Consider the following 26,582-nt stretch of genomic DNA (forward strand, 5'->3'; position numbering starts at 1 on the left):
TGGATGAAGCAAACAAAGCAACAAAGGCAGTTTTCTTGATTTAGATTCATGGAATTGACGCAATTGCTGTAAAAGAGTAACACAGTGGTCTCACGATTAATTTTAGTTGTGAAAATATTTATTTATATTATTCGGAAAAATTATATATTAATCCTAGATACACCATATAAAGTGCTAATAAGTACAACACTAGAATTTGTATGACTCGCTTTTCTCTTTCAGAGCAGTTTCGATTGCCATCGCTGGTAAAAGCATTTCCAATAATGTAATCGAAACAGTAAACATAAATTTTACAAGTTTACAAACGTTCCGTGTTTCACGCGGATCGCTTTATATACAGCATTCCACACTTTGAGCTCCGAAAAAAAAACCAATATCATGGGCGACAGAATCAAGTCAACTGTGGTCATCAGATTATAACAGCTCATATAACATTATCGAAGGGTTTGCACCTGTTGACCGAATTCCGTTGTAGGCAATCCTCAACCATCCAACTGCAACAAAGCCGAAGCTATTGAACGAAAACAGAAACGAAAGAAGATCGCAAAAGTCGTCATCCATATCGGAATGACAATTTATGGAATTAAATCGGAACAGGCGAATACTACGGGATATACAATATACAGAAGAACGTCTTCAATATTACAGAAAGAATAAACAATATCGAAATATAAATAAAGCGAAAAGTATGTTACAACAAATCCTATTAGGATGATTATTGAAAGGATTTTAAAATCTTTCATAGAACGACGATATTCTTTTGTGAAATACATTTCTTGTTCTATAAGACAGCAGTCTTTGATTAACTGCAAAAAGTGGAAGCCGTTAAAATACCCGGGACGCAAAATGACTAGAGTAACAAGAGAAAGGTCCCCCCGGTTATATTACAAGACAAGGAAAAGTGGACCTCTGTCTCACTAGTCCGCAGGGAAAAAACATTTCATACTCCTGGGCTAAAAACACCGATGAGGTGGGGTGACGATCCAGCTGACACAGTCACAGATTATAGGCAGATGACAAAACTGATGGACAACACAAATCTTCCATACCATACCTGCGCTTTAACCAGCGAAAGGAATCTGAAGGTGGAACTCAGTGGGGTTACTGAGAGCATCACTCCTAACGGAATCGCTGCAGACCTCATCAGTCAGGGCATGACCCCAATTAAAGTGAGCAGGATGCTTAGATCTAACAAAAGACCAATGTCACTTGTACTGGTCGAATAATAAATTACCAACACTCAGAAGAAGATCTAAGAATTGACTGCTATCTGTGGTCTTAGTATCACAACAGAGCCACTCAGGAAAAAAGGCATCAGCGGGAAAGTGCCATAGATGCTAAACGTTTGGCTACGCCCAAAAAATATGTAAGTCGGAATTCTGATGTCTGTAATGCGACGAAAGCCATGAAATCAACATATGCACCAAGCCAAGATCCACGACGGTTAGATGCGCTAACTGCGGAGGACCTCATCTCGCCAATTACAAGGAGTGCATTATCCATCCAAAAACCGTGGGGACAGTAAGAACTTCCCTTTCACCACCCGCAATGGCACTAGTAGCAAACAAAAAAGGTCACCCTCTATCCCAAATAAATTCAATTCTAACGCAGGAAAGAAAGAAATCCCCAACCACAATCAAAACATACACCGAGGCTGTACGAACAAACACTATAAAGACTATAGCATCTCAAGAGCAAGCAAGTCCCAACCTAACATCAATATTGACTGCCTCACTAGCTACCATGCTACATGAATTCAGCAAAACTAGTTCTTCGCCATCCTCCACAAAATGATTCCTGCAAGCAACCCAATCAATTCTGACAGCCCTCAGTCATGAATAAAAGCAAATTCAAACCGAACTCCCTAATGATCATAGCCTATAATGCCAATGGTCTGACCAACGTGATCCTGGAACTACAAGGGTTTATATACAGATGTAATCCAAACATAATTTTAATCAATGAAACGCACTTCAGACCAGCCAATAATCCAAAACGCAGATGTTTCAATGTATACAGAACTGACAGACAATGCCATTGGAGGAGGCACAACCATATTTATCAAAAACTATATAAGCCATAATGTCATAACCAACCCACAAACCATAAATGTAGAGATAACCGACATAGAAGTTCACACTAACAATGCAGGCAGAATCAAAATTTATGCCGCATATAATCTACCAAGCATCCTCATACTGCAATCTGATTTTGACTCCATCCTTGGCTTCAAAGACTCCATCATAGCAGGAGATCTAAACGCCAAGCATACAGCGTGGTTTAGCTCCACCATTAACAAAAATGGCCACACTTTTCACAATTATACAACACTGGTCTGCAGTTGTTGCGGGACCAATCGAGCTCGCCTATCACAGCCCATCAGGAAGTTCAGATGTACCAGATATCGTCATTCTCAGAAACATCAGATATCGATATCATCTGGAAACGATAAAGGAGCTATCATCAGTTCACAGTCCAAGCAGTTTGCCTAGTGGCTTTGCGCTTCACAACCATATGCCTGGGGAAGGAATGTCCTAGTTTCGATTCCGGTGAACGACGTGAGGAGCTTAAGGATCTTCCTCAGCCATAGCCAAGTTAGCCGGTCTTGGGCGTGGACAGAAGGGTTTTTTCGGCCAGTTTATCTGGGGTTTTTCATCCCTCAAGCAGGCAAACCGGTCCGAAGACACAAACGGATTGCTGTCATCAGGAATACTGACCCAGTCATAGGTCTGATTCGTCAGCCTATGCGGTTCCGAGGCCCCGGATAAAATTTGGGGGGGAGGACTGGATGGTACTGAACTCCCGTAAAAAGGGGGAGTGCTGTATCATCACACGGTAATTAATCACAACCCCAACCAACTTAAATAAACTATGCATGCAAGATCAATCCCCTCTGCACCCCTTTATAGCATGGGATAAGTTCTCTAGAATTCTCCCGGATCCTATCTCCTCTGTTTTGAGAATGACAGGTACTGGGCGACCTGATCCGAGAGAATCACATCGCCCAGTACCTGTCATTCTCAAAATCACATCGCCCAGTACACTAAAACCAGAGTCGTCGATTCGACCAGTCGGATCCCTGAGAAAATCATGGACCTAATCAGAACAAAAAAACAAAGCCGAAAAGAGATACCAAGACATAACATTCCCACAGGACAAAACAATAATGAACATTTTAAACAGGCAAGTCAGAGATGAACTTCAAACGCATAAAAATCATGAATGAGCAACCAAACTAACAACAATCAGCCCAGAGGATCACACAATCTGGAAATTCTTAAGAATCCTTCTTACCAAAAGTCAGACCTGGCCATGCAGAATAAGCACGAAATTCTACATACTGATAAAGAAAAATTTTTTTTCTCAGAATAAGCACGAAATTCTACATACTGATAAAGAAAAAGCAGAAGCTCTAATTAATAACTAGGAAAAACAATGCAATTCATTGCACGAAAACTTAAATATTAACCTCATCTACAAAGTTCACCGTCAGGTCACGAAAGCCTTACGACATCCTAATATAACTCAGGACTCATCACCCCCACTACTCCAGCAGAGGTAATTAACATCATAACTACTTAAACAACAGAAAGGCTCCAGATCCCGATGGCATCACCAATAGAATAATAAAGTTGCTCCCAGGGAAGGCCATAGTCATCTAATGAATATAACTAACGCAATCATAACATTCCAACACTTCCCCATAGCTTGGAAAACTGCTGATATGATAACTTTGAAAAAGCCAGGAAATAACCCCCAACTCCCCCAAATTTACAGACCGATTAGTCTTTTCAAGCCTTGGAAAAGTTACCGAAAAAAAGTTGTTGCTTGTTACCTCTCAAAGCAACAAGCAACAACAGATAAGCTTGGAATTATCCCAAATGAAGCATTCAGCTTCCGTAGAGAACCCAGCACAGTATAACAAATATACCGGCTAGTGGAACACATTACACACGGATTTAACTGCAGCCTGCACACTACCAGGGTATTTTTAGATGTCGCGAAGGCCTTCACTAAGATCTGAAATCAAGGTCTTCTCTACAAACTTATAGAAACTAATATGGCAATAAAGTTAATAAAAATTAATTAAAGCATACCTCAGTGAAAGATACATTCACGTTAAATTAAATAGAATAGTCTCATCCAGACACAAAATCCTAGCTGGTGAGCCACAGGGCTCTCTATTGGCCCCTCTACTATTTTTAATCTATGTAGCAGATATCCCACAAAACCCGAGAATAACCATCACAGCCTTATATGCGGATGATACTGAAATGCTAGCAAGAGTTCTCAGCGGAGTAGTTCCCGGATTGCAGGATCCAAGTGAACTCTCACGAAAGTTCAGCCATACTGTTCTCCATACAAGGTCCCCCCGCAAAGAAGACATTCAGCTCTTTGGAGAAAAGACAGATTCCATGACAGACAGAAACCAAATATCTCAGAGCAAGTACAACTAGATAAAAATACTAAACTTTAACAGCCACATGAAACACATAGGTTCGAAGACATCCAAAGTAATAGCCCAACTCTACCCCGTGATCAACCGCTCAAACTAGACATACAAAACAAATTGCTAATTTACCGGATGGTAATACGTCCGGTTATTACTTACGCTTCCCCAGCATAGAGTCATACTTCACAATCAAACATTTTTAAACTGCAGAGAATTCAGAACAAGTGTTTGAGGATGATTCTGGACGCACAATGGTTTATCAGAAACACCCAGCTCCATCGAGAAGTCGGCATTCATACATCCATGATCTAGCAGAAACGTTCTTCACCAAAACAAGCACACATCCAAACCCGCTCATCAAACAAGATGCCAACTGCAATGAAGCAGTTGGCATCTTGTTTGATGAGCAGCTAATCCGACTGCTCTCAGAGGGCGAGTGTAAAGCTCTAAAACACCCCATTCCCATTTAAACAAAGCAAGGAAAAAGTATTTACAAAGGAATACAAGAAATAATAGACAAGAACATGAAGAGAAAAGAAAGCAGATAATTAAATTTTGTAACAAGAAAAAGAAAGAAATGGTGCAGAAGAAAGTGGAACAAATAGTGCAATATAATGAGAAAAGAGAAACTACAAAATTCTATAAAGAATTAAAACAGCTAATACATAATTTTGATAAACAAATGATAGGATGTAACGATAAAGAAGGGAAGTACCAACTGAGAAAGAATTAGAGAAAGATGGAAAGAATATTCTAAGGAATTATTTATGAGGCCAGCAGAAGAAAATAAGGAGTATGAAGATCAAAATTGTAGAAATATAGAAGAAAGAATTGAAGAACCAACTTATAAAGAAAAAGTGGAAATAAGAAAACAAATAAACCGTTTTAAAGCACCTGGAGTAGATGGGATAACAGGAGAACTTATAAAGAATGCACGTGAAATCTTATGGAAAGAAATTAATTATTTGATATCAGATATATGAAAGAAGGAAAAATGCCAGATAATTGGAGAATTGGAATAATACAACTAATATTTAAAATTGGAGATAAGATGAATTGTCAGAACTGTAGAGGAATTACATTATTGAATGTAACATACAAAATCTTATTACGTAAAAGATTCGAATATAAAAAGATTAGAACCATATATAGAAACAATAATTGGAGAGTACCAGTGTGGTTTCAGAAATAAAAGATCCATAATTGATACTACGAAATATATACTGAAAATGCTTAGAATATGATATAGAACTTCATCACTTATATATCGATTTTCAACAAGCATTTGATTAATTAAATAGACAAGAAATGATACATAGCTTGAAAATACTGGGAATACCAGGAAAATTAATTAGATTAATTAAAATTACATTAGAAGGATCCAAAGTAGTAGTTAAAATACAGGGGAATTAACGGGATACTTTGAAATAAACTGTGGAGTAAGACAAGGAAATGTACTTTCCACAAGTTTTTTTAATTTGGTACTTGAAGCAATAATAAGAAAATTATATATGAGAGGATTTATTAATGATAAATTAATACATATATGTGCAGATACAGACAATATAGCAATAATAAGTTGAAGATTTAGAAGAGAAATTTGAAGATCTTAATAGAAACGCTAAAGAAGTTGGATTACAAATTAACGAACAGAGGACTAAATATATGCAATGTGGAAAGGCAAGAAAGAAAAACATTACAAGATATAATATAGGTAAATACAGTTATGAAGTTGTAGATAGTTTTAAATATTTAGGTTCATTAATAACACCAAACAATAATGTATCGAAAGAAATTAATAATAGAATCATGGCTGGAAATAAGTGTTATTATGTTTATAAAAACTTAATGAGTAATAGGATTCTTAATCGTAATTTTAAATTATTATTATTATTATTATCATTATTATTATTATTATTATTATTATTATTATTATTATTATTATTATTATTATTATTATTATTATATAGGAGAGAGGGCGCTGTGTAGGCATACGAACGGTCGCACGGTGATATCGCTGCTCCAGTTTTTTATAGTTTTAAAGTGGTTCCAACTCCTGTTTTAAGTTGAAAGTGCTCCCAAGTAACCCTACTTATGACGCCGACGACAGTGATATAAAATTCAACGAGATCGTCTAAGAAGAAACCAAGTTTTGAAGTGTTGAAAAGGGAACAGAGAGGACCGTGGTCAACAACCAGCGAAGAACAAAGGACGTCGCCATCTTTATAATCACGCCTCACTGCCAAAGGGAAGAAAGGTGAGTCATGAAGTGTATCAAATGCCTGGAGGAGTTATCGTCCAACGGAAATAATATAACTTGTACGAAATGCAGTAGGATTCTACACTTAAAATGTGCCGGCTTTTCAGAAACAACCGGGCAACATAAATATGAACCCGATGTAACACGTGAGGAATGGAAGTGTGTAATCTGCTTGAGGAACAAAGAAACGCACGTAAGGCAGCCACCTACGATGCAGCTGATTATACCGGAGGCAAAATCAGATGACGAACTGAACAGACAAAAAAACGCAGGTGAGTCCTATAATTTAAACTCTTTAAGTATACTAATAGAAAACGGTCTAGTGACTATAAAAGCCAGCTTAGTAGATCTTGTGCAAGAACTCTTTAAGAAACAGAACGAACAAATAACAAAAAAATCTAGTGAATATGAAGATTTGGTAAAACATAATAATTTAGCAGTTATAGAAGTGTTGCAAACGGTAAAAGACATTAAAACGAGCATTAACGCACTAAAAGACAGGCAACACAATTTGATGAAAGAGACATCCGAACTCCGTCAAGAACATCATTCTATAAAACTACAATACGAACGTTTAAATCAGCAACAACATAAAAAAGATCTTGTCATAAACGGTCTTCCTGAAATTGCACCTACAGAAAACCTCAGAGACGTGGTTTTAAAATTAGGCCATGTAATTGATATTCCCCTACAGCTTAACGACATTCAGACCGTAAATCGGATTCCTAGGAAGAGCAAAAACCAAGGCTTCCCACAACCTGCACCAGTCATAATTCGTCTTAAAAGCACGTCCACAAGAGACAATCTCATAAAAGCCAGCAGGCAGAAAAAACCAGTTGCCAAGGACTTGAACGCACAGCAAGACAATACACCAATCTTCCTATCCGAATATTTAACACCATTCAACCAGAATCTGTTGTACCAAGCAAGAAAAGCAAAAATGGAAAAAAATTACCAATTTTTGTGGACCAGAGATGCCAAGATATTCATAAGGAAGTCACAAACTTCAAAGCCGATACAAATTAAAAGCACAGAAGACATAGAAAGGCTGCCACTGTGAAGAAAAAAGCCTCCTAAATAGTTCAAAAAGAAGCCCACAATAAAAAGAAGAACGTGAACCATCAAGACAGATGCAATAACACAGGATATATCGGCAATTTCACTTTGATCCGACCTTTCAGATCATTCATTTGACCTCCCAAAGATCTGCCTACTTCCAACACAGCAACCAAATCAATAACAAATATACGTATATATAACCAGTATCACCCTCAGATAAGCTAATTACAAAGCTTCGAGGGTGCAGTTAAGTTACATCCCAGTAGTAGTATTTATCTAACATTATTCACTTAACATTCTGTAATGAATTCTAGTAGTAAACAGAAAATGTGATAGTAAAAAAAAAAAAAAAAAAAAAAAAAAAAATTATTATTATTATTATTATTATTAAGAGAGACTCCAGGGAGTCAGAGACTCATCGAGGGAGGCCACATACTACCCGCACCAGCTATCATACTTATTCTTGAATTCATTCACACTGCTTGCACTCACAACATCCAGTGGCAATCCATTCGAATCACGCACCACCCTATGAGAGAAAAATCTAGCCCTCACACCCTTCTTAGCGGCATTTATTCTTAGTTTCCAAGGATGCCCTCTTGTCCTTTACCCACCCTCCTTAAATTGAAAAATTCTATCAACTGAAATCCTGTATGTCCCTTTGAGAAGTTTGTAAGTCTCAATCATGTCACCCCTCTTTCTCCTGTTTACTAGTCTACAAATTTTCAATCTGTCTTCATAATCAGTATTCCACAATTCTGATATCATTTTTAACACTCTCCTTTGCACACTTTCCAATATATCAGAATCACAACGGAAACCAGGAGACCAGACCTGCGCACAATAGTCCAAGTGAGGTCTTATCAAGGCCTTGTAAAGAGGCAAAATAACATCCTTATCTTTACATGCGAACGTTCGTTTCGGCATTGCAATTATCTTTTGAATTCTATTTGCAATCTTTGCTACATAACACCTGAACTTCAACTTCCTCTCTGCTAATTCTCCAAGATCCTTAGTCTCACCTGTTTCTTCTAGCATAATCCCACCAATATAATACGATATGAGATATCTAATCACGCCAAAGTGCATGACTTTGTATTCAGTGACATTGGACTGATATCCATTTTCCCATGCCCACAATTCCAGCCTATTCAAATCATTTTGTAAGTACTGCATATAAGCAGCATTCCTGATTACCCTACCTATCTTTGCATCATCAGCAAATAGCTGTATGTTGCTTGTCAAATCCTTCCCAATATCATACATGTACAGATTGAATGACAGTGGACCAAGCACTGATTCTTGTGGTACACCACTAGCTACCTTAAATCTTGCAGACTCACATCCCGTATACCACTTTTTGATATCTGTCAGACAGCCATCCTCTTATCCATGCTAATATTCTATAACCTAGACCGATTTTCTCCAATTTATTCAGCTATCAAAAGCGTTAGTAAAATCCAAACATATCATGGTATATCCATTCGCCTTGTCTAATTCAATGGTAACATTATTATAGGACGTGATCAAGTTGCTAAAACATGACCTTCCCTTAGTAAACCCATGTTGTTCATTGCAAAGTAGAGATTCACTGTCAATCCATTTCAGAATGCGAGCCATAACCAATATTTCCAAACTCTTCACCACCACTGCTGTGATGCTAATCAGTCGATAGTTGGATACATCGGTTTTGCACTGCCCTTGTGCAATGGAATTACCATATATTCCTTCCATTCCTGTGGAATCTTCCTTGTTCTGAGACTCATATTAAACAGCCTGGTCAAAGTAATGGCCAGTTCAGCTGAACGCTCTTTTAGCACACGTGCTGATATTCCATCAGTCCCTATTGCTGAATTCTTATTCAATTTGTGCAACAGCTCTTTCTCATACACCTGCGTTTTTTTTTTATCTAGTGAAGCGGTAACAGTGAGCTCAAGGTTGCGTTCACCAGGTTGATAGCTTTTAACAAAATGGGCACTCATTAACTGAACAATCTCTTTTGCATCAGTAACACTCACGCAATCTGGATTTAGAAGAGTTATTCTTTCATACCCATTCTTTCTTTTACTTGCAGCATATCGATAGAATTCTTGTGTGTTGTCTTTAGCATGCAGAGCCAGTTTCTTTTCATACTCAGACTTTTCTTTCCGTACAACAGTTGTGACTAATCTAGCCTGCTGCTTATAACGTTCATAACGGACGTCATCCTTATGTACACTATATTCCTTCCCAGGGCCAGCGTTACCATTTAGGCAGACTAGGCAACCTCCTAGGGCGCAAGTCATGAAGGGGCGCAAAACTGCAAGCTATGCTTTATTCATACTTTACTAAAATATCAAAACTAAATAGTGATATATGATTTAGGTATCGATTTTTATCCTTATCCCTCACACATCATCGTAAGTGGAGAACGTAGTTTCTCAAAGTTAAAACTCGTTAAAAAATACTTTGCTCTCAACAATAGATTTGGCAACACTTTCAATATAACACGAACTAGCTTCTACACTAGATTTAAAGGAAATGGTAGAAACTTTTGCAAAATTGAAGGCAAGAAAAATTAAAATTTGATTTTCATAATATTATGCATATGTATATTACTTTGTATATTATTAATAAAGCACGCCAAAATAACTTTTATTTTTTATATTAAAAATTTCATATTCAACTTATGGAATAAGGGGCGCACTTGTAAACTTTGACTAGGGCGCAAAATAACCTGGCACCGTCACTGTTCCTTCCACATCGTCCATTTCTTACGAATCTCTTACTTAATAAGATTACACATCCATTTGGATCCTACTCTATTTATTCTTCGAACTCTCGGATGATATCGCATCATTCAAGTTGTTTAAATGCTTCCCAAGCACTCTTGATATTCTTTCCATCCAGCAACCGATCCCATTCCAGTGAACTCAGTATACTCCTAAGTTGGTCATAATTTCTTGCTTTGTAGTTCAGCATGTAATCTTTTCTGAATGGAACATTCATAATTTTAGTCACTTCCCAAGTGAGTACCGTATGATCACTGTCACTCACCAACCGGAGGAAGAAAAGTTACATTTTTAATTGAAACGCCCTCTGGGTACTATAATCAAATCTAACACTGTTTTCCCTCGAGTTCCTTCTGTCACATGCTGCTTGAGGAAGTTGTCCCGTAACAGCTCAATAAATTAAAACTTCCTAAAACTATTATAAGACCTGTATGAAAGTTGGCTATTAACACAAAACGATATGGATAGACTGAGAACATTTGAAAGGAAAATATCAAGAAAGATATATGGACCAATCAAAGAAAAAAATGGGATATAGAAATAATGAACTTGAACAACTAACTAATGGTTAAGATATAGTAAGATATATAAAGACACAAAGAATAGCATGGTTGAGGCATATAGAAAGAATGGAAAAAGATAAAGGATTTAAATATATTTGAATGGACCCTAGGTTAAGAATTAGAAGAATATTGCATAGAAAAGATAAGAATGGCTAAAAATTGATTTACAAGCTAAAACTCATAAAGAGTTGAAAAGCTAGAAAAAGAAGAAGATTGTGTGTGTGTGTGTGTGTGTGTGTGTGTGTGTGTGTGTGTGTGTGTGTGTGTGTGTGTGTGTGTGTGTGTGTGTGTGTGTGTGTGTGTGTTCTATATTATTGAGTTTTTTTATTTTTAAATAAAGTATTTCAAGCAAACTTCATTTAGAAATCTTTCGAAGTGAAGTACGGAGCTACCACCAAATGTTGAGTTCAGTTAGGATCATGTTGGCGGGGGCCAACATGATCCTAACTGAATAAAGTAATCAGTTGTCGGAAATATATGACGTTCTCTTCTGTTTTACGCTTACGCGTAAACCCACACGTACCATGCAGACTTTCGAAATCAGATCCGCTGGACTAAGGTGTTTAATCTTTATTTCCGTCGTCCTTATTGCAATACTACGTGTGTCCTTTAGATCGGTTTGTCTGTTTTATATGATGAAAATACTGAGTTTTCGAAAAACAAAGCCTTGCTACTGGCTAACTCACTTTCCGATGAAACGTTCTCATCAAATTTCTTAGCGTTCTTAACGAGATTCGAACTCAAACGTTTCCAACTCAACAAAAGGTGTCATTGAAACCGAAGAATAAATGCAAGCTTTATATATGCTATTAAACAATATAAAAATATATTTAGTGATTATATTTTTACAATAAAAGGACTAATTATAAATGAATCTGTTGTATGCTTTTCTAGAGTCTTTCTTCAACTCTTTTAAGATCAGTCACTCCACACATACCATCCATCCGTCTCATTGACAGTCTACATTTTCCCCTTTTCCCAGGAACTTTACACATTCTATTATTGTTTTGGAAGTCATCCTTTTATTCTTTCAATGTGTCAAAAATATTTCAACTTTCTTCTGTCAATATCTTCAAAGTGCCGTAAAGTTCTATTGATCCTTTCTAGAACCTCTCCATTTGTCCGCTTTCAGTACATGATATCTTCAACAGCCTTCTTTAACGCCACATCTCAAAAGCAACTATTCTTTCCCTATCAGTCTTCTTTAAGTTCCACGTTTCACATCCATGAGTCACTGTTGGAAAAATAGCTGCATCCAAAATCTTCAACTTTGTTCCTGTAGAGAGCCATCCTTCCAGATTTTAGACAAGTCTCGGACTGATGTTTTAGCTATTCCTAATCTTCTTCTGAACAGCAATTCTTCACAGTAATAATGGATCCCAGGTACTCACACCGTTGACTTCCTCAATTCTTTCTCCATTAAGGCACACTTGTTTCTCAGGAGCTTCCTGTCTGTATTTCCTTTGAGTACCATAATCTTTGTCTTGCTAGGATTGAGTTGAAGTCCTCGGTTACTGATCTCCTTAACTTTGTCAAGAATTTGTCCTAGTTCTTCCTTGTCATTACAGAGGAGTACGGTATCATCAGCATACCTCAGGTTACTGATCAATCTACCTACTATCCTAATTCCTGTCTTGAGCTCATCCATGAAGACATCGCATGATGGCTTCAGTAACAAGTGAGGAGCAAGTAAACATCCTTGTCTAACTCCCTTTCTAAACTGAAGCCAATCAATTAATTCCACACTTGTTGTTACTGTGGTTATTGCTCCCTGGACAAGTTAGCTATCAGCCTGATAATCTGTTGAGGAAAACCCATTCTTTTCATTACTTCGTATGATCTGTTTAAGGCTTTTTTTCAAACTAATCATAATTAAAATGTCCTTGCTTTTTGTTCAGTAAATCTTCCAAAATTTTTATCCGATTTTAAATTTTCTTTTTAGCGAATTGCACAGGATCGACTTAAAACCGTTCCATATCAAAACAAAATTTGTCATTCATTTTAATTTGATGGTGCGAATGGTTTCATTAACATTAACATTTCTGGCTAGATGGATGAAGCAAAATAGCTTTTCATATTCCCCTTTTCTTGTAATGAAAGAACTTTGAATGGTGTGTTTGTGAGCTATATGCTCGCCTATTGAGGTCGGTGAAGTTAGCTGTGTTCAGCTGAACTTAAGATAGACTTTGGTATTTTATATTTGAAACTTTCTGCTTCATTATATTCCGAGACTTCCTTGATTAACGGATTTGGCTAGTTATTTGTCTTGGTAAAGAACTTCTCAGCTAGATTTAGGAGAAGGGAAGAGATATAAGGGATATTAACTTCTCTGTGGATCTGGGTGTTTCTTATAAACCAAGGGGCATCCAGAATCATCTTCAGGCACTTATTCTGTAATCTCTGAAGTTTTAGAATGTTTGAATACGCGGTGTGGCTGCACGCTGGGGATGAGTAAGTGATGACCGGTCGAATTACCATCTTGTAAATTTTGTTTGCGTGTCCAGTTTACTTTGTCTGTTGATCATAGGGTACAGCTGTGCTAAGACTTTGGATGTCTTTGAAGTAATGTAACTAATATGTTTTCTGAATAGGAGTTTACTATCAAGAATCACTCCAAGATATTTAACTTCAGTCTGCCATGGAATCTTTACTCCCCATAAATAAATATCCTCCATGGTATGGATTTTCTTTCTAGTAAACAATATAGCTCAGCTTTTCTGGGAGTTAACTTGAATCATCCAGTCTGCCATCCACTTTTCTAAAATGTGTATGCTGGTTTGGAGTCTTTTAGTTGCCAGTTTTGGGCTCAGTAATCTTGCCATCAGCGCAGTATCATCAGCATATAATGTAATGCAGTGAATGTTGTTCTTGGGTTCAGAAGGATGTCCGCTACATAGATTGAGAACAGGAGAGGTGCCAGAGCAGATCCATGAGGTACGCCTGCCGAGATCCTGCATCTGGTCGAAACCGTTTCGTCGACCCTGACCTGCATATAATAAATATATACATAAAGTTTTAACCTAGTTGAGAGCATTCGCCATACTTTGACAAAGTATGGCGAATGCTCTCACCTAGGTTAAAAACTAAAAGGTGTCTAAGAAATTTACAAAATACTTCAAAATTTTAAAACATATAAGTCAATTAAAATTTAGTTTTATGATATTATTATATTGCATTTTATATTTTTATATTTATATTTATATTTATATTTATAGGAATTATATATTTCAAGAAGAAGTTTGGATTTCAAAATCGTATGAAGATTGCATATTACCTATGTAGGTTCACGAATAATTTCTAATAGCCTATGAAACGCACTAAAATTTTCAAGAAATAAAAATTATCACAAATATTTATTAAGGATACTGCAAAATGTTTGAAAGTTAGGTATATGAGTTTGTTTATTGACTTTTCTATTTCTTTAAATCCAACTCAACTACTATATTTTTCTATAAATGTACTATGAGCTGTTTTCACAAATATTCCCAACCATTGCGAAAGTATTCAGTAGAGAATTCGCAGATGCCATTATTTTAATGAAAACCGCTGTTACGAAAATGAAATAAATGTATTCAAGAGCCCTCTATAGTTCGAATTAGCTATTCAAACACCCAAACACAGAAAAAGCATGCCATAACAAAGCACTTTATTTAATGAGTAACCTCTTTATTTCACCTACTTGCTGATTGGCTACTCGAGAGCACGTGATGTCAATTTCACTGCTGCTAGGCAGATTATTTCATTTAGCTGTAAGTTCGACGGTGTTAAATCTTTGCTGCTATTACGCTAAAGCTTATCAGGTGATTTTAATAACTGGTATTGCCGAAATTGTATCGACGAAGAATATAGTCAGCAGAATTATTGTGATTAACTCTTAAGAATTCCTGCATTATATCTGAAATATCCTTGTTACGAAGACAGAAGGTGGATCGCTATACACTGAAGAATGAAGATATAGCTTGTCGCTTTGTACAAGAACTGACACGTGACCTGTAATTTACCAACTGTTTGTAACACGTAAGTTCATTTGATAATTTTATTCTCAACAGTGGGAATGTACGTGCGAGAATGGCGTTCGCATGAATAGCAATGCCAAACTATGTATATATGAATAGATGCATTATAGGAATAGTATTGAAAAGGTAAATCGAATAACCTTTTGTGTATAATATAAGATTAAACCATGGAGCTTAAATACAGTAGATGGAATGAATAAAGTCATGCCAATAAACGTGTTTTTCTACTTAATGTTGAGAAGGTTGACTAGTGTACTTCAAAGGTTCTCACATGGCCACCTTCTTGAGTTCATTTTTCGGTTGAATTAGATGCAAGATTAACACACACACTTTAGTGTACATATGAGTCCGGTATATTATTCAAAGTATTCGTACCCTGTCCTACAATACATTTGACCTGATCTTCAATCGAACTTGCTAAATTACTGATCCAATACTAACATATTTTGGGGAAATCCTATACAACTGCAAATATCATAGTGTCATTATTATTTAACTTTTAGCTTTTCCCATAGTTCTAATATTCATGTACTATTTATTACTATTACATCCCGTTAAGGGCCACGAAATACATAGATTGCCTTTCATGTAAATTGCGTTTGTTTTCCTTGAAGTTTTTCTAATTTTAGGATAAAAAAACAAGCTTTCGCGAGAAAAAAACCTACAATCCTTACGAGACCGGCTGACTTCGAATGAAAAGCCTGATGAAAGTTCTTCTAAAGCAGAATATAAATGAATTTCATCTCCCGGTGTGATGCCATCTTGAATTAAGGAAACCGGGAGTGGCTTGGGAAAAAAAATCCATATTTAGTCTTCACAGAGAGATTTCTGGGTTGTTTAAAAATTAAATTCAAATAGTAATAAAGAAATAAAAAACTGGTCCACTTACGGTACTTACAACCATTTCTTGTAACAATATTCATATAGTTTTTGATCCATTCCCATTTAAACCATTTTATAAAAATGACAAGATTATTTATTACTTTTCTTTTATTTCTTCTTTTATTTTTTAATTGTTTTTCCTGTTCAAGAAAAGTTGTACGGTGCAATTGAAATTCGTAGCTTTTCTGGTTGGACAGCGAGAATGCAAGTGATCCAAATGCTGAGACAAACAAAAACATAGTTCCAAAATTCACCACCGAGGGCGTTGTAAACACCAAATGCATGGAATTTGGATATCACACAACTCGGTGGTAGGTGCTAGGAGGGTTTAGAAAGATGGATACAGGATTTCTCCCTTCATTTTGGTTGTTAATACCGTCCACAGTGATGTCACTAACTTTCCCCAACGTGCTCTGCTCGTAAAGATCTACTGCCTAAACAATTGCAATGCTGTTGCTGCACTCCGCGAATTTCGTCACCTAAACGAATGCCAACGAGGTCCACTATCCATATGTGCTCTGTGAAGAATTATTAGTCGTTTTAAAGAAACGGAATCTTTGGGAATTAGACCTAGCAGAGGTCGCAAACCAATCAGTTCACAAGTGAATGAAGTCGCTGCTGCCATTGTGGAGCATGCTATGAAGAACGGCGTTGATTCCTGTAGCGCATGTGCTGTGTGAAGACGAATGAATGTGCTCACACAAACTGTCTGAAAAATTCTGTGGAAGATTCTTCATTCCTACTCACCCAAGATAACCCTGACACAGGATTTGCGCCTGCAGGACGTTGAAAGTCTACTGCCATTCGCTTTAACATTCCTTGCTCGAGTGGAGATGAACGCTGCGTGGCCATGGATGATTTTGTGAGAATATGCGACTCACTTTCACCTGAACGAAGATGTAAATATCCACAATTTCCAAGAATGAGCTACGCAAAACTGGCACGCAAAACCAACAAATTCCATTGTATTCAGCTTCGTTTATCATTGGGCCATTCTTCTTTGGGGACATTCGCCAGTCGGACCCTTTGACCTTCTCAGTTACTACCAAGAGGTATCGCGATATGATAAACAATTTTGTTTTGCGACAGATGCAGCAGCGCCTGTGCATGAATATGAAGGATGGGTCCCCCACACACACATCTGTCGATCCGTACAGATGAACCTTCTGTACGAATCGACAGATGTATTCAGAAGCCAGAGTGATCAGTCGTGCGTTTCCCACTGTATGGCCGCCTCGTTTATCTGATCTGACCCCCTTTGACTTCTGGGTCTGGGGATTTCTCAAAGACACGGTTTATAGAGATCATTCCGATTGCTTGCCAGAGCTGAAAGACAGCATAACAAAGCATGTGCGCAACATCATTCCCGACTAATTGCCTTTGAACACACTGTGCAAAGGCTGCTCTTTGTAGCATATTGGGAAGTGCAGTACATTGAATAGGTCAACCCGTGAATGCATAATGGAAGTGAATAAAAACTCTTTATTTATGATTGTGTCGCTTTTTTCCTTCTTACACACACAAAAAAATAACATCAACATACATTCACCACAACGCCCTTAGTGGTGAATGTATGAACTACTCCCCTCATACATCGCTTCCTCATGACACACAATGTATTCCTGCAAAGTTTCGCAGCATTTGGATCACTGGGTGTTGCTTCAGAAGGACATAAACAGGGATACTTTAATTTTCATCACCCTGTATTTTAAACGAAACTTCATTTACTTACAAGTAAACTGCTTCTCATTGCCAATTTACGGATTATTAGGAGGCGCAGAAAACAGTAATTTGGTTTAAGATCCTAAGGAATAAATCTTAACCAAGTTAAGGTATGAAGTATTTCCAGAGAGAAACAAATATCTAAGCTAAACGTGCTGAGAAGATGTATTTACTAACTGTTTTTTCGTAAAACTGGTAAATGATAACCTCATATCAATCCTTCACAGGTAGGAATTTTTGATAATTATGGCCAGAATAAACCAATGTGTACAAAATATTCAATTTCATCTGAACCAACGACTTTTCACTCACTGCAATCTTAATTGCTTGTATCACCAGTCAAATTATTGTTTGAATAACATCTTGTTTTGACTGTGAATCGTTACGTGAATAAAGTAATAATAATAAATGATGATGATGATGAATTGTGCACTCAATCAACAGCATTCAATTTTATGGCCATTTAAAGTGATTTATTCTTGCATTCAAATTAAAAGTGAAGTAATTCGATTAGTAGTTATGAAAGCTTTGTGTAACCAAATCTTGTGCGTGGTCAGCGATCGTTAACTAGATAGAAGAACGATCAACGGATGTCACCAGTCAGCAACAACTCAAGGAAGTAAGGTGAGTCGTGACGGGTAAATAAATTTCTAAAGGATCAACCCTCCGATGGGAAATTACGTAACGTGTAGAATCATACATATCATCCGGTTTTTAAGAATCCACCTGGCAGCGTACGATTTCAAGGTGAAACGTGAACTAAATTATCTTTCATGCAGAGAAAATACACAAATTCAACAAAGCAGGATAAATATTAACAAAGCATCCCATTTTATCATATGAAAAACTAAACGAAGGTGAAGATACAGATGAGTCGTTCACTTTCATTCTTGACATTTTTCACTTGAAAACTACAACATATAACAGACTGTCTGATTATTCTTGTTCAAGGGTTTTTGAACGAAGCAGAACGAATAAATAAAACGACTAACGATTATGAGGACTTGGTTAAATACAATAATTTTTAGTTGAAGTAGTTTCAAATAAAGGAAGAGATATTAAAATCAGTGTCAACGCACTATTTGAAAGACGACACAGAAATAAAAAAAGACTTCTAGATCAAGAACGTATCTTCTTAAAATTTTACATAAACATTTAAGAATATTGATGGCTAATAATCGACAACAGTGTTGATCACAATGGGAAAAACAAAAACAAAAAAGGGTCTTCCGGAGTTCGATAAAGGACTGATTGTGGGTACCCGTGTAGCTGGAGCCATTGAAAACACCACAACCGTTAAACTTTATGTTAACACATGAATAAAATAAGTTTATTCATGTGTTAAAATAAAGAACACATGAATAAATAATTAGAAAACTTTAGGTTTTGTTACAAGACTAGCTGAATAATCATTCTAATGTTATTTTATATTGGGACTAAATGAAGTAATTGCTACTAAGGACGAAGCATTACGTGACCAAATTCCAGGCTTCTATGCAGCACATACGCGCCGTTAACCAACAAAACAAGGAGGTGGAGTATATGCCAAACTTAATAGTAAATAAAATTAATCGTAAACTTAAACATGCTGAAAATATTTGTATTGAAATAAGAAAAGCAATCATCATCAGTAATGTAATTGATATTTTACGCCATATAAACTTTCGTCCGTAAAAGGAGTACCTACTCCTTCGGGCGCGTGCCTACCACTTTGGAGCAGTGTCTCACTCCAAAGCGTGATATGATTATCTTATACCGAACTTTATGCTACATCGGCTGTCGCTTAGAATAATCAGAGCTTAGGCAAAGAATCCTTTTCGAGAAATATATTATAGTCTCTAGTAGAGGTCACTGTTCTTGTGGAGGAGTAGTACAAAAGCTACGGGGTTATTTCAGAGATAAATTTCACATAAGCACACGCGGATATCTGTGGCTACGGATGGGTTCTCTTGACTTTGTCTGTTGAGAGATGACAGGTGCAGACTTGACATTACGGGAATTGCGAAATAGATGGAATGGAGAAGAACCTTTCAAAAGGAAATCGGCTGTTTTTTACTATCTGTAGTACTAAGGTAAGGCCAATCAAGTTCATTTCTTGGTTTTAAGAGAATAAAAAATAATGGCCACTTTTAGGGCAATTCTACAAATCTGTCAACTGTAGTGGTTTGTACACACACCACATATAGGCCTAATGGAGAGTGAGGAATTCTATCAAGGAGAGGTGGTCTCTTCATTTTAGGAGACTTTAATGCAATAATTTAAAAATATGACATTTAGGCATAGGAGAGATTTTCGGGACAGGATACTTAACACCCATTCTGAAAACTAATGGGAATTTTTCATTACTAACAGATCAGTTTTCCTTAATGCTTTCTTTTAGAATTGAACACGACGTGTCTATACTGGGAGATCAAAACATCGATAAGTCAAGGCATAACATTAATTACACCCTGTTAGTGACAAGTGGAAGTAAAGCATCTCTTAAAAAAAACTTGTCCTGGAGCAGACTGTGGCACAAATCATCAGTTGAAAAAAACGAAAGTTAGACTAAGACACCAGAAACTTCCAGGCTAGTTCATTCCAGTCAGATCGATAATTATGCGTGATTCCAACAGTGTTTCCAGCAGAAATAACAAAATCTTTGGATGCTCCTTTTGAAAATTGATAAGAATAACACACTTGAAATATTCTGAGATGGAATCAAAACATAATACAGGATACAGGCCGATCAGAAATATCTAGACTCAATTAGAAGATTAAGGACTGCATAGGTCTCAGAGTTATCATGGATTTGATCAACAGTAGCAGGAGGAGGAGGAGGAGGAAGAGGAGGACGGAGAATATAGAGACACAGAGAGACTGAAGAATATATCAGACAGAACATGGGAAAACATTATACTAAGAAATGTAAAGCTATAGATTGCCAAATGAGGAGGCCAAATTACGAGAATGTTTGGATTAGTTCTTGAACAAGTACAAGATTAAGTTCCAGTTTATTTATTTATTTATTCTTATGGCAAAAGAAATACAGAACAACTTGTGGATGTCCTGTAGGCCACCACCGTGAAAACGACGCCTTGGGCAGTCGTTCACAATATGAGTAAACGTCTGAGCCGCGGGAGAACAATCACGATAAGGGTGATCTAACATCCCAATTTATGTAGTAGGTAGCCACATCTGCCCTGGTTAGTTCTGATACTGTTCTGATTCTGAACTTAACAAGATTAAATTCCAGTAGAATGCTATTAAGGACAGGAAAAGGAGATACTGATGAAACAATCAGAGAACAAAAATGTATAAAAGAGTACTGTGAGGAAAGAGAAAGTAAGAGAGAGAGAGAGAGAGAGAGAGAGAGAGAGAGAGATGAAGTTGAAAGTGCAGTTAAGGAGTTTAAATACAGGAAGGCATTCTGTGCAGATGAATTCCAGGCAGAGCTAATTAAGGCTACAGGAAATAATTTATGTGTATTTCATAGATTTATTGTAAAGGATATGAAAGATAACAGTATGGCCGAAAAAATGGATATAGTTGTAACCAAAAATTGTAATATCTGACATAATATCTAATATTGTAATCTGTAATACTGATATCTGTAATATATGTAATAGCTGCAGTTCACTCGGATAAAAAGAGCTTAGACGTCCTTTAATAATGTTATTTATAGATTATTGATATGTTTCGGTTACATTCATAATGTAAAATGTTGGGGGCGTAAGGAAATTTACAGATTTTTCTCAACTCATTATCAAATTAATAGATAAATTCTGTAGTAAGCAAGAGTCCACAATAAGAAAAGGTGTTTAATTCATCAATCAAGAATCTTTATTTTCTCCTCGCCTGTTCAATATCTATGCTGAGGACGTCATGCCTGTTGCACTGGATGAGATGAAGCTGAAATAGGATAGGTGACAAACAGTTATAAATCTGAGATATCCTGCTGATACAGTACTCGTGTGTAATGGCAGAATGAACGGAATCCTGGACAGAGTTAATAAGATGAGTGATAGCAGAGAACTTAATATCAACTCTTCAAGGCAACTATTATGATTCTTGAAGTAGTTAAAAAAGAGAAGGTCGTGAGGAACATGGATAATTTAATAAAGCAACAGGTGGAGTTAGTCTATTACTAGCATGAAAAATTGCGGTCTAGAAGACCTGAGATGAAGATTAGAAATCGGTAGAAAAATAGTCAGAATTATTTAATATCTGGAAGGGGGATCTGTGAGAATTGCAACGAAACTAAGGTTTCTGAATAGAGCTTCGGAAACGAGGAAGCTAAAGAAATCTCATAGAAAGAGGATGGTCAGGATAATCCTCTTGTTTTGAAATGCCACTTTAGAGGAAGACTATTAAGAATCATATACATCTAAAGCTGAATATATGCATGGGTCCTAGAAAGACACAGTTGGACTTAAGACTGCCTAAAAGCAAGGAGAAGGAAGGTTTATTATTTCGGATGGGAAGGCAAGATATTTCAACAAGCAGTTTTTAGTAATGATTGTGAATTGAGTCATGTTGAAGTAGAATGTAAGTATAAGAATAAGAATATTTTAAAATAATAAAGGAACCTTAACGACCAATATAAAGGAATAAGTTAAGTAGAAACTGATGCTGGAAACTATAAACTTTGAATGACTAAACACCTGAAACATTAAATGCTTGGACATCTTTGTTAAGGAAATAAAATATTAATTAAAAGTATAAAAGAAATAAGTAGATAAACAGATAAAAAATTATTTTACTTTCGTAATGAAATGATTTTTTATTGCACATCAGTCTCGCAAACTTCCCCATTTAAATATAATTTACAATGTTACAAGCGTAGATATAAAATACGTCAAAAAGCAAAATAAGCTTGATAGCGAAATAACCTTGAACGCAATACAGAAGATAGGAAAAGTCAAAACGTGCATGAAACTTTCCTTCAGGACAGAAACATTCAGAAAATTCCACTTGAAGAAAAATAATCTCTGCTGAGCGATTTTCTTCCTGCAGGTTCCAGGAATAGTGCTTCGGAAAATCCAAATTTATTTCAAAGAAATAATCATATTCCAATCTTATGCAGATCACGAATAAATCGTCAAACTACTGGGTTTTCACCTAGAAATGCGGAAAGAATACCTTAAATCCATGTAATATCCAAGTTTCAAAAAGACTATTAATTTATTACACATAAATAAAATTCTTCTGATGAAAAATGAAAAAAATAATTATAAAATGTTTAGGTTAGGTCCAAGTTTAAAATGTTTAAAAATGAAATAAACCCTTTTATGCAGATGGAACAAAATTCTACCAAAACGTTTTAGGTTTATCTAAAAATTTAACTATCACAGATAACCAATCTTCCTACCAGAATACCGGACAACTTCCTCCAATTTACCAACAAATTTGACCTCTTCCTAGTAAGCTTCCTTTCCTTCCAAGTATACTGTGGATGTCAATTCTCCTCTTGGTAACTCAGATTACAGCCTCATACGAGTCTCTTTTGCAACAGAACAACGTTCATCCACCAGTTCTCATCTCGTGTCCTTTAGCACAATAATGGTGCCAAATGTGACGACCCCTGTGACCTCTATTCCTCCTTCCCATGAGCCGACTATTGCTTTATTTCTTCTGATCCAAACACCTGTTCAGACCGAATAACAGAAATCATCCTCACAGGAATGAAGCTTTCATCCCTTATTCCATTACAAATTCTCAGCCACCATTCCAGTCATGGTTCTTAAAAAAAGTGTGCCAACGCAGAAAAGAAATCCTCCGCATTTCACAAATTCATCAAAACCAAAACTCCAGCTGCTCACTCTGATTCTAAGGCAGCTCTCAACAGCTGTAAAAGAATCATCACTAAATCAGACTTTGAAAATTAGACTTTGAAAGGACCAAATGATGGAACTCGTCTCCTGCCCAAATATAATTATTTTTGATTCGGAAAAAAAATCGACAATGAAACTAACTATGAAATTTGATTCAATTGTTCGAAATATATTTCTTTAAAATGAACTCTTATGAACTTTCTGAGCTATTTCTTACAATAGCAGAAACGAAGAATTTTCATGTCTGCAATGCTTGCAAATATTTTCATAGGATCTCTGTTTTTAGCATTAAAAATTCACGCCTGGAGTAATATTATGTCTACACAAGTACTTATGCAGTTTTTCTTCTTTTTTGTGTTTTATATTAGTCCAAGTGATGTGCGTAGTCAAGAATTAAGAATGGAGAATCTATTAGTATACTTCTTGAATACGGCACTCGTTGTCCTTGAAAACAACCTCGGAAACATCTCACAATCAAGGCTGTTTCCAAAGAATGTAAGCAATAGGGTGAATCACTGTGAGGGTCACTAAGGTCTGCGTTAAAAAAATAAATAAAGTAACCTATTGTGGTCAAGTAAAGAGTAGCAGAAAATTGAAGTTTTAAAATGTTATATTTCGAAACCCATATTCATTCTTTACTATTACACAAAATATGACGGAAAATGTTGATAATTACATATCTAATGAAAATATCACTTGATGAGAGAAAAGGCACATTTTCTCAATTATATTCCATAATCCGAAGCCAAATTTGGACTGAATATTTGATCGAAGATCGAGGCACAAGTACCGAAACACGTGGTTGATTTTTATAGGAAAATGTCATGAATAACGTTATCAATAAAATCGTTAAATATACCACGTTTTTGTAATCCGTAACACACCAAGTGGCTTCTGAGCATTTTAGAGCCTAAATAAGAAATAATAAAATAAAATAAATACATTTAATTTAATTTGATTTTTTAAAAAAAGAAAAAACGTAATCTTGGCTAAATGTTGTTCAATGGGTTAATAATTACAAAAAGATGATGCTATGAATTGGAATAGAAACAGCCGAACTATTTAAAAATGAGTAAGCGATAAATTATAAAAATAATATTAAATTACTGATTTAAGAGTTCATAAAAATGCGAACTTTTTAAATTAGCTGAGACGCTAATATAAAGACGCCAATGAAAAGGTGAGACGATATCCACTTCACCAACCAGACTGGTAAAAATCAGTCTGGTTGGTGAAGTGGATATCGTCTCAGCTATTCAACCAAGCAGTTATGGGTTCGAATTCCACGCGCTCGTAGTTTTGTGTCGGTTTGCTTCAGTGATAGATGAGTTACGTCTAGGATGAGAACCACTATTCTCCTAATACTGGAAGATTGAAGTGGCTGGGATTTGTTTCAAGTTTGTCCTGTAGAACCAAGTTTGAGGATTATCCATGGTAACTTCAGCATATTGGTAGGTGGGGTTCGTATAAAAATATAACGTTTACCGTGATAAACATCTTAACGTGTCGTTCTTTGAAGAAGTGAAAGCGGTCTGCCATCGTAGCAACATTCCATTTACCTTGGTATCGTAGTACTCTTGTGACGACGTCCGGATGAAACCTTTTATCCTGCTAATCACATTCTGCATCCAACTTTTCAGGAAATCTTCAATTTATCAAATGTTTATTTAATATTTTCAGCTTCATTTTTTGTCCTAAATGTCTTAATACCTCTGAACCACTTCCTGAATTTAAGACATAGTGCGACATATTATTGGATCTTTGAAGGAAAGTTTTGAAATATTATCAAATGTTTTTAACAAGATTTATCTGAGAGCCCGTTTAATAAGAAAATACTGACAAAAATATTTGCATGGGACCAACGAGTTTTATGCTATAGATTTTATAGTTATATCCTTTTAAAAAAACATTGGGATTTCCGAATTTTGGTTTAACGAAAAGAAAGAAGAACAAAATGTTAAAACTTATCAGGAAAGATGTAGGCTATCAGATCAGATCAAGAATAAGTTGCAGTCCTCTTCCATGCAGAAATTCGAGACAGTGGGATTGCGTTAATAGAACATTGGATTCTAATAAGAAGGAAAACTTAGTATTTTGAACAATAATGCCAATTTGGGTTTAATATCTTCCGATGTCGTGCTGCACTAGTTCAGATATATTTTATTATTGTTGTAAGATTTAAATGAAGCAGCATGGGATTCAGACGGATCAGACCAAATGGTCTAGAACGCGCCTACTCCACCAGTGTGATTTCTATTTGAACGTTAGGAACGACTACCACAATCTATCTGGGAATATCTCATTCCTATCATATATTATTAATATTATTATTATTATTAGCAAATGCTACATCTTTCCTACATTGCGCTGTTCTTTATACCACCATACGGCCTGTAGTACTTTTTTTAAATAATCCATTGCTATAATGTTCTGCCTTGTACTAAGCAGCTTATCTGCCACCCATGATTCCATATAAATTTCGGGTTGAAGTATCTGGTAATTGAAGATTTTTATTTCTGTATTGTATTTTAGTCAGTTCATTTATCCTTATGTTTGTATGTAGTATGTTATCATCATCATTATGGAACAAGTATCTCAAGCATTATTGGATTTAAATTTTATCTATGGAAGACCAGACGTAAAGTTGGTTTTCAAACACCATGGTGTTCTACTCGACAGAACCAGTTCTAATTTGTTTTTATTAAATAAGATTGCAACTTAAACTTTAGAATCATTTTGATACAAATGGTATCAGCAGCAGTCTTGTGTGCGCTTTCTACAAATAATTTAATGTGCCTTTAAGAGCTAAAGTGTTGTTTCAAAAATAGGCATAGAGTTCAAGATTTTGGATTAAGATATAACATGAACAGTTAATATGTGAGGTAATTGCTTCCTTTTCATAATTTAATTAATTTTACCCTCTTGCAATTTTTCAATGTCATCATAGCGCAATTTATTTAAATACCTTAATAACAAACTTTTTATATTTAAAGGAAACACCGTAAACAATTGAGACTAGCCCTATCTGGACGCACCAGTCGTA

General features: G+C 36.0%; 1 protein-coding gene across 1 annotated transcript in view; it reads left to right on the forward strand.

Annotated features, from left to right (window-relative positions):
- LOC150105974 (epithelial sodium channel subunit beta-like) overlaps positions 1 to 26,582 on the forward strand; it is a 114,062-nt gene that overhangs the window by 51,386 nt on the left and 36,094 nt on the right. Inside the window, exon 5 of the mRNA XM_090394603.1 lies at positions 14,322 to 14,384. Within this exon, the coding sequence (XP_090250729.1) occupies positions 14,322 to 14,384 (63 nt within the window). The remainder of the gene's footprint in view (positions 1 to 14,321; positions 14,385 to 26,582) is intronic.

Source organism: Typopeltis vanoorti, chromosome 6 (genome assembly GCF_054136105.1).
Source record: "Typopeltis vanoorti isolate ZY-2024b chromosome 6, IOZ_Tvanoo_1.0, whole genome shotgun sequence".
NCBI lineage: Eukaryota > Metazoa > Arthropoda > Arachnida > Uropygi > Thelyphonidae > Typopeltis > Typopeltis vanoorti.